This window comes from Lycium barbarum, chromosome 5, assembly GCF_019175385.1.
Source record: "Lycium barbarum isolate Lr01 chromosome 5, ASM1917538v2, whole genome shotgun sequence".
Lineage (NCBI taxonomy): Eukaryota > Viridiplantae > Streptophyta > Magnoliopsida > Solanales > Solanaceae > Lycium > Lycium barbarum.
In genome coordinates, this window is record NC_083341.1 from 123,398,825 (window position 1) to 123,414,968 (window position 16,144).

The window sequence follows — 16,144 nt, forward strand, 5'->3', positions numbered from 1 at the left end:
CTAGTGATCATCAGTTTTCTTTACTTCTTGTTTGTGAATTGTGATATGATTATGATCAGTCAAATGTGCTATTCGGTTATTTGCCCCTCCTTTTTGTGGAGCTTAGCTAATGCACTTAAAACGTACACTTACAAGTATCAGATGCATATATCGAATCAGTTTAATATATCTTGGTTAATTGATTTAATGAAGTAAAAATATGAATTAATTAATTAACCATGATTAATTTGCTAAAACTCTATACTAAATACATGCAACCAGCATCTATTAGAGACTAGTATGAATTAATTAAACAATCCCATGAATAAGTTTTTAGCAAAAGAAACGCACCATTGGAGATATTCTACTACAAGTTGTAATTTATATGTTGTAATTCCAAATCTAACAAAATTGCACGAGTACTGTAAGAACCAATGGCAGAACCTGAATTTGACTTGTAATTGTGTAAATTCCTTTTATGAACATATCTTTGTTTATCTTTTCTGTTGATATATGCATATGAATATTTATTTATTATTAATTGATATGCATTAACATAATGTTGTAAAGGGATAAGACTTAAAGAATCTGTGTGATTCTAGTCTCGAATATAATCAGATACACATTAAGAAATGATTTTAATTTTGGTTATACATTTAGTTCGTAGATGATAATTGGAAACTTTTGTGACCTTTCGATTTTACACTAGATGTGAAACCTTTATGAAAATTGATTTGCTTGAATGTATATATCACATGCTTTTACTTTAAGGGTAAATATTGATGAGTAAAAACTTGCTTAATTGTCTCATTCAACAGATATGGCATCTAAGAGCATCGTTGCTGATTTAAACAAGGGTGAGAAACTAAATGGTGAGAATTACGATATCTGGAGTCGTAAAATGTGGTATGTACCGGAAGAGCAAGATGCTCTGGAAGGTATTAATCATGTTTTGATTCACCTAGAAGAGGGTAACACTACCCAACACAGAAGAGATCTAGAAACTTACAATGCGTGGAAAAAGAAAGATTCTACTGCACATGGAATTATTATGAGTTCTGTTGTTGATGATCTCATTCACGAATATGGGGAATACCCTACTGCTCATGCTATGTGGGCACACTTACGAGAGACATATGGGGGTACTACTGTGACCCGCCTTAGACAGCTGACTATCAAATTTGACACTTACAAGAAGCGTCATGATCACAATGTCAAACAACACCTTAGGGTGATGTCTAACATGATTGCTCAACTCAAAAGTGTTGGTCATGTTCTCTCTGATGATCAGCAGGTTCAGGCAGTGATCCAATCTCTTTCCAATAGTTGGGAACACTTGAAGGTTAACTTAACCCATAATGATAGCACCAAAACTTTTTCTGATGTTGCCCATCATGTCGAGCTTGAAGACGAGCATCTTGGTACTGCCAAAACTGTATCCAATGCCTATGTGGTAGAATCAAGTGGCATAAAGTCTTCTGGCTTCAAGCGCAAGAAGAATTGGAAAAATGACGGAAAGGGTAAGGAGATCGGAGAAGGACCCTCCAAGAAAAGGAACAAGCCAAATCCTAAGAAGGGAAAACAGTTTTTCAAGAAGAAAGACAAGAGTAAGATGAAATGCTACAACTGCCATGTTCTAGGGCAGAGTGTCTCGAGCCGAAAAAGGTAGCATTTCAAAATGCTTCTCTAAGTGCTACATATGTTTCTAGCACTGTTTTATTAACTGAATCTTATCCCGTGTGGATTGTAGACTCAGAGGCCACCGACCATGTGAGTCGTGATCGAGAAACATTTGTGGATTTTCGTCGAGTCTCACCTGGATCAAGGTGGATATATGTAGGAAATAATGCAAAGCTTGAAGTCAAGGGGATAGGCACTTGCGTGGTGGCCGAACTTTGATGTTGCATGGCGTCCTATATGCTCCAGAGATCTGACGTAACCTAGTATCTGTGTCTGTTTTTCTAGATCTGGGTTTTGATTTAAATTTAGTCGCAATGGTGTTAGAATTACTCAAGACAATATTTTTTATGGTTTTGGACTTCGTTATGATGGTTTTATCGTTTAGATTATAATCCTTCAACTTATGACTATTATGTTGACCGTTGTGTAATGACATGTTATTCTAGTAACAGTGATGTTGATGTTATTACATTGCATGCAAGATTAGGTCATATAGGGCAGGACCAGATGAATATATTGGCAAAGGAAGGGCATTTAGGTCCTTTCTCCAAAATTGAAATGCCAACTTATGAAAATGGTCTTGCCGGAAAGATTACACGTAAACCATTTGGGAAGGCTAAGAGAGCAGATTCCCCATTGCAATTAATTCATTCTAATATCTGTGGTCTAATGAATGTGAGAGCAAGGTCTGGTGCTATGTATTTCATTACGTTTATTGATGATTTCACGCGTTTCGGTTACGTCTATTTGATTTCTCACAAATCTGAAGCGCTTGAATGTTGTAGAAGATATATGAATGAAGTTGAGAATCAATTAGATAAAAGTATAAAGACTTTAAGAACCGATAGAGGCTGTGAATATTTATCAAAACAGTTTGAAGAATTATGTAATGAAAAAGGCATTACCAGGCAGTTAACTACTCCTCACACACCTCAATAAAATGGTGAAGCAGAAAAGAGGAATATCACATTATTAGACATAACAAGGTCAATGATGGCGCTGGAAAATTTACCGATCTCTTTTTGGGGAGATGCGTTATTGACTGCGGCCTATATACTAAATAAAGTGCCTTCTAAATCAGTTACTTCCACTCCCTATGAGCTATGGGCTGGTCAGAAACCGAACCTGATTGATCTATGACTTTGGGGTTGTGTTGCATATGTAAAAATCATTTTGGTAAGTTTGGAAAACTAATTCCAAAAGGGAAGAAATGTATCTTTATAAGATACTCAGAACACTCCAAAGGGTATGTGTTCATTGGTGAATTAAAAGATGGAGTACAACTGAAATTGAATCATAAGATGTCACATTTCTAGAGAATGATTTCCCAAAAAGGGCGAAATAAAGGAAGGAAAGCCTCTTTATGAAATATTGAATTCAGATGACCAGACAATGTCTTCAGACATGTTTGATAGTTTAATAGATCAAAGATCGGTTCCTGATCCAAGTGGGAGTTTTGAATCCCATAATCCTATTGAGGAATCTGAACTTTAATTGCGTAAAAGTACTAGAAAAGGTATACCTAAACGATCACACGAGATTGAAGATTACGTTTCCTTGGTATCTCCCACAGAATTGGATGAGCCTAATTCTGTGACTGAGGCTTTGGCAAGTCCTGGAAAAGATGAATGGATGAAAGTAATGAAAGAAGAATTGGAGTCCATGAGAACCAACAAAGTCTGGGATCTGGTTGACCTTCCTTCTGCGCGTAGAGATATTAGGAACAAATGGGTTCTCAAGGTTAAATGTAAAGCGGAGGGGTCAATAGAAGGATACAAGGCACGATTGGTCGTAAAAGGTTTTACCCAACAAGCTGGAATAGATTATGAGGAAACCTTTTCACCAGTTGTGAAGTTTACCTCAATTCGGTTACTTTTGGCTATTGTTGCACGTCTGGATCTAGAGTTACACCAAATGGACGTCAAGACAGCTTTTCTCAATGGAGAACTATACGAGGAAATCTAAATGGAACAACCTGTAGGTTTCATCGTTAAAGGCCAAGAAAAGAAAGTCTGCAAATTAAAAAAGATCTATTTATGGCCTGAAGTAGTCTTCAAGGCAGTGGTATTTGAGATTTCACAAAGAGGTAATTTCATATGATTTCACCATGATCGATTAAGACCATTGCATCTATGTGAAGTAATACAATGGAATGTTTGTAATTCTTTCCCTTTACGTGGATGATATTTTATTAGCCAAAAATAATTTGGAGTATGTGAAAACCATCAAGTCATGGCTTTCAAAGTCATTTGACATGAAAGACATGGGTGAAGCGGATTATATATTGGGGGTTAAGATCCAAAGAGATCATTCTAAGAAGTCTTTGAGTCTATCTCAAGAAACTTATATAAAGAAAATTTTGGAACGCTTTCGAATGAATATTTGCAAACCCATGGATACTTCTATATCAAGCGGTAAGACTTTAAGCCTTGAAATGTGTCTAGAGTCTGAAAAAAAAGAAAAAAAAGACATGTCTCGAGTTCCATATTCTAGTGCGGTCGGGAGCTTGATGTACGCTATGATGTGTACTCGTCCGGACATTTGTTATGCCAAAAGGTCTGGTTAGTAGGTATCAGTCTAATCCTGGAAGGGATCATTGGAAAGTTGTCAAGAGGATCTTCGGATACGTGAAAGGAACTGTTGATTATTCACTATGTTATAGTGGAAATGATTTACACTTGAGAGAATATACAAATGCTGATTGGAGTGGTGAGCGGAACGATAGAAAATCGACATCCGGTTATGCTTTCTTACTTAATGGTGGTGCTATTTCATGGAAAAGTAAGAAACAAACTTGCACAGCTCTTTCAACTATGGAAGCTGAGTTTGTCGCTTGTGCATCTGCAGTACAAGAAGTTGTTTCGTTAAAAAGATTCTTTGAGCATTTGGGCATAACAAAGAATTCTCAAGGATCAATGATTTTACATTGTGATAGTCAAGCGGCTATTGCATACACAAAGGATCCTAAGTATCACAGCAAAACCAAACACATTGACATCAAGTATAACTTTGTAAGAGACACAGTAGCAAGTGGAGACGTAACTTTACAATACATACCTATGCGAGAAATGATAGTTGATCCTTTTACAAAGGCGATATCTAGAGACTTGTTTGAGAAACACGTTATGGCTTTAGGTCTGCATAGGACATAATTATATTTCTATATTATAAAATGACTTAGTTGTTATGATATTTTCATCAATATTCTACTCTTGAATTTGTGTTCATAGCTTATATGCATGTGATGATGTAATTTTAGTGATAAAGTGTGTCGAACAAGTCGCGAAATTGGCTCTCTCACACGAGCAATTGCTTCTTACGTTGAGTAACGTGAAGAGATGAGTTCCACCACCATGTTATGACTTGTTTGTAAGCCAGTTATGAGTTTCTCTAAGAAGATGGATTTGAGGATCATTGAAGAGAGAAGCTCAGGTTAGAGATCTGGAGGTGTCTAGATCAAGATCTGTACGGTGTTGAATAAGTAAATGAATGAGACACACGTGCCGCTAGAAGGTGAGAACACCGTATCACGTGTTTCATACCACATGTGCTAAGTGACCGATGGGTTAATGGAAGAATGGATCCCTGCTTTTTCATTGTGTTAGACCCTGAAAAGTTACATTAACTTTTCATTGGAATACCCTTTGACCTTTGAGTGTTTCTTGAAGTTTCAATCAGTGTTGCTACTTTAGCATGTCACTAATAGCCATGAGTGATTCGGCAATGCGGTGCATGTCTAGGAAAGTAGTTCATCTGAAATAGATAGATTCGAGTAGAAAGGGAAGACAATTAAAGAAATTAGTAATTTAACTTGTATTCACAGGCCGGCCATTACATTTACCATAAGGGTATAAAGTGTAATTGTGGATATAAAGTTAAACATGAACTCGAGTTCACCTCTATAGAGGACGAGGGATCAGATAACTAGCTACTGGTGTAGCAGATGAAGTCTGGAGTATTGCGAGTAATAAAATTCTCATGCTAGCTAGCAGTGAAATTTTCCGCATGTGATTGAATTCCTACATGGAGCTCTTGTAAAACCTTAATAGGTGTAGCTCTTGATGCTTGCAGGTCGCACGAACTATTTGTCTGTATGAATACCGTGTGTTATTGACATGGTATTGGTTTGTGTCTAGTCCACCATGTGGGAGATGTTGGATATTTAGGTCTGGGTCGCCCATGTGGACTGACCCGGCCCGTTTTAGAAAGGATAATTATTGGGAGAAGTTACCCTATAGCTAAAAAAATGTTATACCCCGCACCTTCAGAGCATGAGCATGACACGTACATCACCGTAGTAATGGAGTGTCGGAGACGTCCCATGACGCTTTGGAAGGTACAAGCCGTGAGAAGTATGTAACAATGAAGTAAAAGGACGAATTACGACCTCGTAAGCCGTAATCGGAAAAGACTATTTTGAAACACAAGAACATGGCTATTATCATGTATAATAAATGATAAGCATCGTGTATGGAGAGTTTCGGCAGATTTCGAGACCAAGCAAGTTGAAGAAAATAAGTTCGACAAAAAATTGAGAAATGTTGGGCAGATTTTTAGTCAACTTTGGAGGGGTATATCTCCATGTATATTTGGAGTTTTAAGGTGTTTCAAAATCCTAAAATGAATTTCGGCGAGTCTAGTTTCTAATGCAACAAACCGCTCGTCGATAGGACATCGGAGTAGAGAATTATAGATGTTACCAACTGAGCTGTCAACGCAGAAACAGGACTGCTACAGTACTGTAGCTACAGTGACGCTGCCTCAGCCCTTATAAAAGGGGTAAACCCTCATAATTTCGTTTGGTGTTGGAGTGGCTTGGGAACAAGTGAATATTGAAGATATTGTCACTCTAGTAAATACAAGGTATGAACCATTGAATTTCTTTCTTTATTATCATTTATTAAGGAATAATTACAAGAATAAGGTTATAGTTTGTTGTGTTGATGTTGTTGATTTGTGGATTGTGGTTTGAAGAGAATATTGGATAAAAATACATATATTTATTTTGTAGAATGTTGAGGATGTTTTATTGATGTTGTTGGTATTAATTTCAGCTTCTTTACGGAAATAAAGTATTCAAATAGTCGTATCACAAGTTGGTTAGTTGAGAAATTTAGAAGACATCGTGTGAGATGTTTTAGGGAGTATATTGGTATGGATAATGGTATTGATGATGTTGGTATTGTTGTTGTTGATATAATGATTTCGGGCTAGGCATATAAACAGGGGAGATGCTGCCCGAATTTCGACAGAATCTAAAAGGATTTTAATTAAAGTTTTGAGACAAGTGCACGATGACGAGCCTAACAGTATTATGAATGGTTTTATATGTAGATTGCGAGGATACAAATAAGCTTAAGTGAATTGCAAGACAGGAAGTAAGTTGGAAGTCGAGAAATTATCCTTCAGGTATGTTAAGGCTCGTCCCTTTCTTTCAAGGCATGACTCCTATGATTATAACTCCATAAATGTGTTCATAGCCTCCTTATTTCCAAAAGTTAGATTTTCATGATTCCAAGGCATAACCCCTTCCTAATAATTCATGAATGTTTTCCAAAATGTTCGTATTACCTAAACCAGAGGTTTATGACTCCGTAAGCTTTTATGACAACAACGATGGATATGTTTTACAATGACAACGATGATGTCAAGGGTGAGAATATTTCTATGATGACTATGATGAGAATAATTTCATGTTTAAAGGTTCCAAGTTTATGATTTTCAATGACGATATAAGAATGTTGAACTATTTCTTGATGTCTCAATTTTATTCATGGATGATGACTATTCTTTTTAAGATTCCAAAAGTATATGAATTGATGCCTTATGAAATTTATGATCTTATTCTATGTTTTCTCTAAATGCTATTCTTTATTAATAGTCTCACCTTATAATAATTGTTCCTTCAAGGTGAGACAAAGCGACGATGATTATTCCATAATATAATCGGAGGTTACCGACCTTACGTCACTCCGATGTACTTATGGCTTTTACTTGGCTCTGATGCATGCTTTATATATATATATATATATATATATATATATATATATATATATATATATATATATATATATATATATATATATATATATGTATTTTCTCACACCGCGCCGCGCTATAGTCGGCCGGGCAGGTACGTAGATGTGCACACCACTGCAGTGGGCATGTTATGATATTGCCCCGAACGCAGGAGGCCCGGACGCGGGCTAATGATGATAACACCGAGCCTTAATGGTCGGTCAGGATACTATATATATGACACCGAGCCTTAATGGCCGGGCAGGATATTATATATATGACATCGCGCCTTAATGGTCGGGCATGTTACTATGTATATGTATTGAAATGTTTTTTTAAAAAGGCTAAGCATGCATGACATCCGCCCCACGAGGCATTCATATGTACAGGTTACCTCTCTTATTCCTTGTTACTTTCATGTCTATGTTATGTTGTTACTCATGCCTTACATACTCAGTACATTATTCGTACTGATGTCCCTTCTTGTGGACGCTACGTTTCATGCCACGCAGGTGTATACAGATGAGTAGTGGAAATTGCTAGAAGATGTTCCAGCTGGATTGGCGAGCTCCATTTCTTTCCGGAGTGTTGCCGAGTCAGAGTATCTATATTATGGTATATTGATTTATGTTAGAGACTTTGCAGACAGAGTCATGTATACAGTATGCCAGTATTGTAAGCGGCTATTTAAGTCGATGTGTCATTATGCATTACTTTACAGGTTCATATGATTACAGATTTTATTTGATTCGAGAAAGACGAAAAGAATGTTTTCGAAAAGCTTTCATTATGCATTTTATTTCATGACTTAAGAGTCCTGTGAGATTATGATTATAACAAGAAACAGCGGGTTCGCTCGGCTCTAAGTAAGGGTCGGGTGCCCATCATGCCCTATCGGGATTGGGGTGTGACAAAAAAATTAAAAATAAAATAAATAAAACTGCTCCTAAACGTGGATACAAGAATGGAATGGTTCCTTTCAAAGGCAGTTCTTTTTTTTTTCTTCTCCTCATATAAGGGTAACAGTTGCTATAGAGAATGGAACTTACAGAAAAAAAGCAAAAATCCTTTCTGTTTTTTCTTCCTCAAAAACACCCAAAAGGTGACATCTAGTTTTTGAAGAATACTCTGTTTCCAAGAGAGATGAAGTTCGACTTGGAGCAATTGTTTTGGTGGTGAGTTCAACTATTTCCTCTGCAATCGAAAGGTACACAATTAGTTGTTGACTTGCCCCGATATTATTTTCTAACAATTAGAAATGTTATTTTATGTACATTTCTGGAGTTCATCTTTAACCAAGTAGGTCCGCGTGCTCAATTGCACTATAGCTATCTCAAGAGTAGATTTCATGATGGATTATCCTCTATTTATCTATTTTAGTCTAAATTTGCTACACCAATTTCTTCATGTAAATACCACAATAACATATTGTTAAGGGAATAATTATAGGTTTTCATCTGTTATGCACTCTGGGATATAGTCCAGAGTGCAAGGATTTACTGAAGAAGGCCTTTGACTAAACAGTTTCTCAAAGTGTCTGATTGCAGCCTTAGATATTTTATCATTATCTTCTAGCCAGTTGCCTCTATGGTATTTAATTCTGTGAAGCTGGAGTCTCCTTCTTTTATCCTTGATAAAATTATGGAAGTAGCTACTGTTACAATATCCTTCCTCAAACCACTTGACATGAGCTTTTTGTTTGAGGAGGGACTCTTGCATTGTCATCCACTTGACATATTCTGCCTGAGCCTTATTAAGATCAGTCCTAGATTTCTCAAAGCTTTGGACAATATCCACCTCCTCAAGCCTTAGCACCTCATCTTCTCATTCCTCAACTTTTTAGTATATATTGCCAATGTCCTTTTGGACCACTTGCTAAGTCTCCTTCCAAGAGATTTAAGTCTCTGTTGAAGGATCCACATCGAGTTACCATCGACATGTGTACCCCAAATATCTTGAACAATATTCGCTTTTGATTTGAGTAATATTTGAAAAGAAAACTTTCAAAAACAAGTCACAGTAATTTTCCCAGCTGTCGGCTATTTCTTTCTGCTCTTCGTAGAGCAAATGGCACAAGGATAACCATTAAACTTGTGTTTAAGGTTTTGATTGCACCAACCACCGAGTTTTAAATGCGGATTTAAGATTTTTATTATGTATATCTGAGGATCTAAGAGATAAGAGAATATTAGCATTGCATTCATTATTCCTTTATACTCCTTTGGTCCAAAAATAAGTGTCGTCCTAGCAAAAAGAATTTGTCCAAAATAAGTGTTGTCACCTGAGGAATTCAAGATTAAAATTGGCAAGTGTTTCCAACTATGCCCTTAGCATTAAAGAAATAGTCCTCTTTAATATTGCTCAATTCTTAAAAACATTTAATAAATTGAGGTAGTTTAGTAGACTCCACATCGTGTTTATTGATTTCTTAATGGGCGTTAAGAATAGGTAGGGATGACAAGATTTGAACCCGTGACATTTTTTACCGAAAACAAAGGCGCTACCAAACTGCGCTACACCTCTTTCAAACGAATCCATTCGATTCTAAAAAGGATTACAATCCTTAACTTTTCGAGGAATCCTTCATCAGTGGTTGTGAATGACTGATTTTTTCAATCTTTTCGACCTTGGTTTCATAGGAGCAAGTCAGAAAGATTGAGAAATAGAACCATCTGATTTAATTCGTTCTCAATAGCCACGCGAATTTGATACGACATTGGAGAAGCAGCCCTTTATCAAAAATTATATTATTATATTATTTTTAATAATAAAAGGGGGTTCCAACGATAAGATTAATTTGTCTAACATATAATAATAATAATAATAATAATAATAATAATAATAATAATAAATAAGACGAATAAATGAGTTCTTTTTTATTCTGCATCTTCACGTGACTCAATAGGAGAGATTGACCTATTTCATACTTCTATCATTTCCACCGGAAAAAAAGGTAGAGCATATAGATATTCCTTCCGTCTCAAATTACTTGTCGTCCTTATTAAAATTATACATCTAAATATACTTGCCATTTTAACTAACCAAGATACAAGTAAGTAGGTTTTTTTCCCATTTTACCCTTTGTATGAATAACAACATTGAAAATGGAGTAAAATAGTCAAAATGATATTCTTATAGTAATGCTTTCTTATGGATAAAATAGTCAAAATGCTACCCCTTATTAATGTTTTCTCAAGTGACGTGTAAATAAAAAAATGATAACTATGTTGAGACGAAGGAAGTAGCAACCAATTTGGCAATAACTAAGAAGATGCAATGTTTCTAAACCATAACTTTCCCAAAAGTAAATTATCAAGACAGTTGTGCTTTTAATGAGAGCTTCCTTGTACGGTTGAAATCTCTCTACTCAAAAAAGAAGAAAAAAATTGTCTACACCCAATAAATATTCCTTTCTTCTTTAAATATAATTGGAACCTTTTATCAGCAATATTGGCCTCATAGTTGGGTTAATCAGATATCATCATTTAATAAATATTGGTTCTATACATGGAGCGTGGTGGAGAAAAGATAATTCTCAAACCAATCCGAATATCAAAGAATTTTAATGAAGAAAAAGAAGCAATATTACTGAGTCCACCAACTCGAATGTTTCATGAGCCTAACTACAATGTTTACATTGTAGCTATTATGGGCTGGAAAGTACCAATTGAGGTTGATGCCATCAAAGCTGAAATACAACGCAAGTTGCTTAAACACCCACGCTTTTCTAGTTTGCAAGTAATTAACAAAAGTTTGGTTTACAGAATAGTTCCCTTACAAATAATCTGATGGTGTTTTTGCATTGTTAATTCATATTGTAAATCTTAAATTAAACTTGTAGGAAAATTGATACCGGTTTGTGCATTTAGCACAAATAAGGTACTATTTCATCTGTTCCATTTTATGTGACACTTTACTATTTGAAGATTCAAATGCGTTTTTTGTTACCATATTTTAAACACTTCTTTAATATTTTAAATTGTTAACTATTGTGACTTACATTGCTTTTTCTTTAATTTGAAAAAAGAACTTGATGATTCTTTGTTATTCACCGAAAATAAATTTGGCCCTCGTATTACGATTGTGTCAATTAAAGTGAAACGGCTGAGTAAACTTTAAGCATATAGAAAAGTGCTTGAGTCATGTCGGGTGCATTATTGTATCTGATAAGGCAGAAGTTACTCTGCAACAATAAAAAATTGTTCCCTTGACAAAAATTATTAAGTAATGACGAAGTCAGTAACTAGCGTACAAGTTGCTTTAGACAGCTATCTACTATCATGTAGTTTTGGCACTTAATTCAGTGTCTAGCTTATATGTAATGACAACTTAAAATATATCAATGTTATTTAGTTTATTATAGCAGGTCAGGGGTTCAGGCCAAACAAACAACCTCTTGCAGAAATGTAAAGTAAGGTCCAACCCTTCCCTGAGAGCTTAATGCCCCAACTAATTATTATTTGGAGTTGTTTTTCTAAATATATGGCCAGATAGTACTGTAACATCTTTAATTATAAGGTTGATGTATAAAATTTAAGTTGAAGTTTCCAATTTGCGTTGAAACGTTAATAGGTTATGGACGAGAGTGCTGGAAGAGGAGAAATGAGATGGGTTCCCACGACAGTGAACATAGATGATCATATCATAGTGCCTCAAATCGCCGATGATAAAATGGATACTGACAAATTGGTCGAGGAGTATATATCAAACCTAAGCACCACAACTATTGACATGTCGAAACCTCTGTGGGATTTTCACGCCCTTAATGTGAAAACCTCACAGGCTAAGGCAACTTCAATTAGCCGTATTCATCATTCTCTTGGGGATGGAGTTTCCCTCATGTCCCTCTTACTCTCTTGTTTTTGGACAATTTCTGATCCTTCTTATCTGCCGACACTCCCAGTTTCATCTTCTTCTAAGGACAAATCAAATTTGTCAATAAGCAATAGAGAAGATATTTGGTCGTCGATATGGCAATACCTCGTAAAGTTGTGGTTGCTCGTCAAACTTTTATTCAATACAGTTGTGGATGTTTTGCTAATTACAACGACAACGCTCTTCTTGAAGGACTCTCAATCACCTTTCATGGTTGCACATAGGTCCAATCGTCAAAGATTTATCTATCGGACTGTTAGCTTTGACGACATTAAATTTGTTAAAAGTGCAACAAACACTGTAAGTATATACTCCATCTGTTTCATTTTGTCGCAGTGGGCAACTATGATGGGAAAGAGATTTGAACTATATGCTATTTTAGAAACTTTAAGGGTCAGATGACATATTTGCTCTCCTGTACTCCCTACGTCCAAATTGATGTGGTACAATCTGATTGGGTATGGAGTTTTTTTAAAATATAAAACTTTTGAAACTTGTAGTCTAAAATAAGATTTAGACATTTGTGTGAAATAAATCGTCTCATTAAGGTGTAAAGTTCTAATTTTAGAATTAAATTACTTTTAATATTGAAATGTGACATTATTTTTAAAACTAATTAAGAAAAATGTGTTACATAAATTGAGACGGGGTGGGTGGATATATATATTTCCTAGGGTGCTCCAAGCCTAGGCAATAGTGCAGAGGACAAAAATGAAATTCTGATTTTGGAATATTGTTCGGTAAGTAATGTGCATGACTGCCTTAATCTAGCTAGTAGTAGAATTTCCTGAAGAAACTGGATTTTGAGTGCATTTCTCTATTTCACTAGTTTATTCTATTTTGAATTTTGAAAGTAACTTTATTTCACTGTTTTGGCCTTTATGGCTGGGGCCTAAGCCCCATTTTGTATTCTTCTCTTGTAAATTTGGACAATTAATGACGTTATACTGGGGATAACATAAGCAGCTTTATCCCGTTATATTCACCGAATATACAGTAATTAAGCTCCATCTTTAATTTTACAAAAGACTTCATGCTCAATTGCACACTCTAGCTACACAAATTTTAGATTTCATGATATCCTCTCTATTTATCTCTTTTTGTCTAAATTTGCAACCCATATTTTCCCTGTAAATACCACAATAACAGATTGTAAAGGGTATAAGATGTATTTCATCACAAGAAATAAGTAAACAAACATAATAGATAAATCGATGTATCTTGCCCAGAACTCAAAACCTATAAATCATGTTAGGGGAGAGTCAAAAGGGTACTTTAAGAACTAATATTTTTATTTTTAGCTACGTAATTAAGGTTGAAAGTGTTCGACCAAAAAAAAGAACGGAAAAGGGCCAAATATACCCCTGTACTATTGGAAATGGGCCAAATATACCCCTCGTTATACTTTAGGTCCTAATATACCCTTACCATTATACTTTGGGCACAAATATACCCCTCCACCGTTAAAGTTGTCCACCTTGGACATCCTATGTTACATGGCAATGATATTTGATGAGATTGATGCCACTTGGCATTGCCACCACATCACTCCTAATCCATTTTATTCCTCCCATCTTCCACCACTAAAATTTCCACTCTCCACCACCATTTCCACCATGTCAAAATCAGAATCTCTAAGCTAAAGCGGTTTTAAATGCAAAAAATGAAAATTTCTCTGACACCAAACAAAAGGCAAGAGAGACATGAAGTGAAGCACCACAAAACAATATGAGTAAAACTAGGATATGAAAGGTCCCAGTTGCACTGAAACAAGATCTAACCCTGAGGAAAATACACCGTCTTTTACTAAGTTTGATACTATCAGTGAATTATTTCTAACAAAACAAGCAAAATCTCCCAAATCATATACTCAGCCACGGCTTGAATACGTAGGGCAACTTTACCACTTCTTTTTTTAATTGATTGTGCTTGCCAGTTTTGTTGGATTATTTTTTGCTTACTTCATGGTGGAAATGGTGGTGGAGGGTGGAAATTTTAGTGGTGAAAGATGGAACGTATAAAATGGGTTAGGGGTGATGAGGTGGCAATGCCAAGTGGCATCCACCTTATCAAATATCATTGCCATGTAGCATAGGATGTTCAAGGTGGACAACTTTCACGGGAGAGGTGTATATTTGTGCTCAAAGTATAACGGTAAGGGTATATTTGGACCCAAAATATTACGAGGTGTATATTTAGCCAATTTCCAATAGTGCAGGGATATATTTGGCCCTTTTCCAAAAAAATAAAAAGGGTAGTGTATATTTAATTTGTGATTGCATGTAATAATGTAAGGTTGCTTTTTAACCATGCTAGTCAAACTTTTTAATGTGTTTATTCCTAACATGACCGTAGAAGTTGAAGGCAAGAGGAAGTTTTCGCTAGAACGAATGAGATGCAGAGCCCCTGTTACAGTAAATCTGAAACTAGCTTTAGGAGTTAAAGTGAGTATTTCTTCATGTACATGTTAAAAATGAAGACCTTCGAAGATTATCTATAGAGTTCACTTGATTGATGTAGAAATATTTTGCTTAAAGATTGATATACAATGTTGTTAATTCAATGTAAAAATATCAGATTATATGTTCCTGATTAATTAAGTTCACATAATCTTACATAATCAGATATGTAATTGTTTTTTATTAAAAAAAAATATATGTGGCAGGCTGTAGCTGAAATGGTTGAGGAGAATGCCACAGTGATACAAGGAAATTGTTTCGGCTTTGCCATAATTCCCTTAACTCTAGCCCAATTAAAGAGTCCTCTCGATTATGTTCGCAAAGGTAAGATAGCTATGGATCGAAAGAAGCATTCTCTTGAGACGGGATGCACCTTTTATATTTTACAACTGATCCTCAAGTTCTTTGGCTCTCGGGTACTACTCTTTTTCTCTTACTCACTTCTCAACAAAGAGGTGATGTTTGATTCTTTATAATTTTTTCTATTTCCTTTATTAGTCGTCCTTGTAATCTAGACCTAACTTCTTCTTCTTTTGCTCTGGCATGCACATAGGGTGCGACAAGACTTGCTGAAAGAATTCTATCTCAAACAACACTAATCTTTTCAAATGTAGCCGGTCCGCTTGAAGAAGTATCTTTGGCAGGCCATCCATTGACATTCCTTGCACCAACATGTTATGGACATCCAACTGTAAGTTTCTTTAATCAAATCGATTATTAACTATGCTCAGTCACAAATTAGTTGAGATAAGTTATACCAATCTTCTAAGGTCAAAATCTCTAAATTCAAATGCATGCATATTGTAGGGGCTAATGATTCATGCGTGTAGTTACGCCAAGAAGTTAACATTTGTTATGGCAGTTGATGGAGAAATAATTCCAAATCCGAACCAGCTTGGCGATGATTTTGTCGGTTCATTTATGCATATCAAAGAGGCCGCCCTCTCAAAATTGAGAACCAAGGTTGACTAGCCCATTAGACATTTGAAAGCTCCTCAATAAATCATTGACGAGTACAGTTGTGATATGTACATTTATTGCTCAAAATATTATATTTGGTCACATAAGATTGTCGTAACATCCATGAAGTAGAACTATTATCCATGTGTACCTATGTTATTGTCAACAATATA

At 35.6% G+C, this 16,144-nt stretch overlaps 1 protein-coding gene across 1 annotated transcript; it reads left to right on the top strand.

The window, feature by feature from the left end:
- The first annotated feature begins 11,184 nt into the window (after positions 1-11,184).
- LOC132639729 (wax ester synthase/diacylglycerol acyltransferase 5-like) lies at positions 11,185-16,144 on the top strand. The gene is made up of 5 exons (XM_060356157.1): positions 11,185-11,415; positions 12,250-12,852; positions 15,218-15,427; positions 15,565-15,702; positions 15,819-16,144. Exons 1-5 carry the CDS (start codon positions 11,185-11,187, stop codon positions 15,981-15,983), a joined length of 1,347 nt encoding a protein of 448 aa, XP_060212140.1. The 3' UTR covers positions 15,984-16,144.

What these genes read in the sequence shown, in the direction of transcription:
- LOC132639729 (XM_060356157.1), top strand. Translation starts at nt 11,185, where the DNA reads ATGGAGCGTGGTGGAGAAAAGATAATTCTCAAACCAATCCGAATATCA. An exon ending in TTAAAAGTGCAACAAACACT is followed by an intron (nt 12,853 to 15,217) that starts GTAAGTATATAC and finishes TATATGTGGCAG; the next exon opens with GCTGTAGCTGAAATGGTTGA. An exon ending in CATGTTATGGACATCCAACT is followed by an intron (nt 15,703 to 15,818) that starts GTAAGTTTCTTT and finishes TGCATATTGTAG; the next exon opens with GGGCTAATGATTCATGCGTG.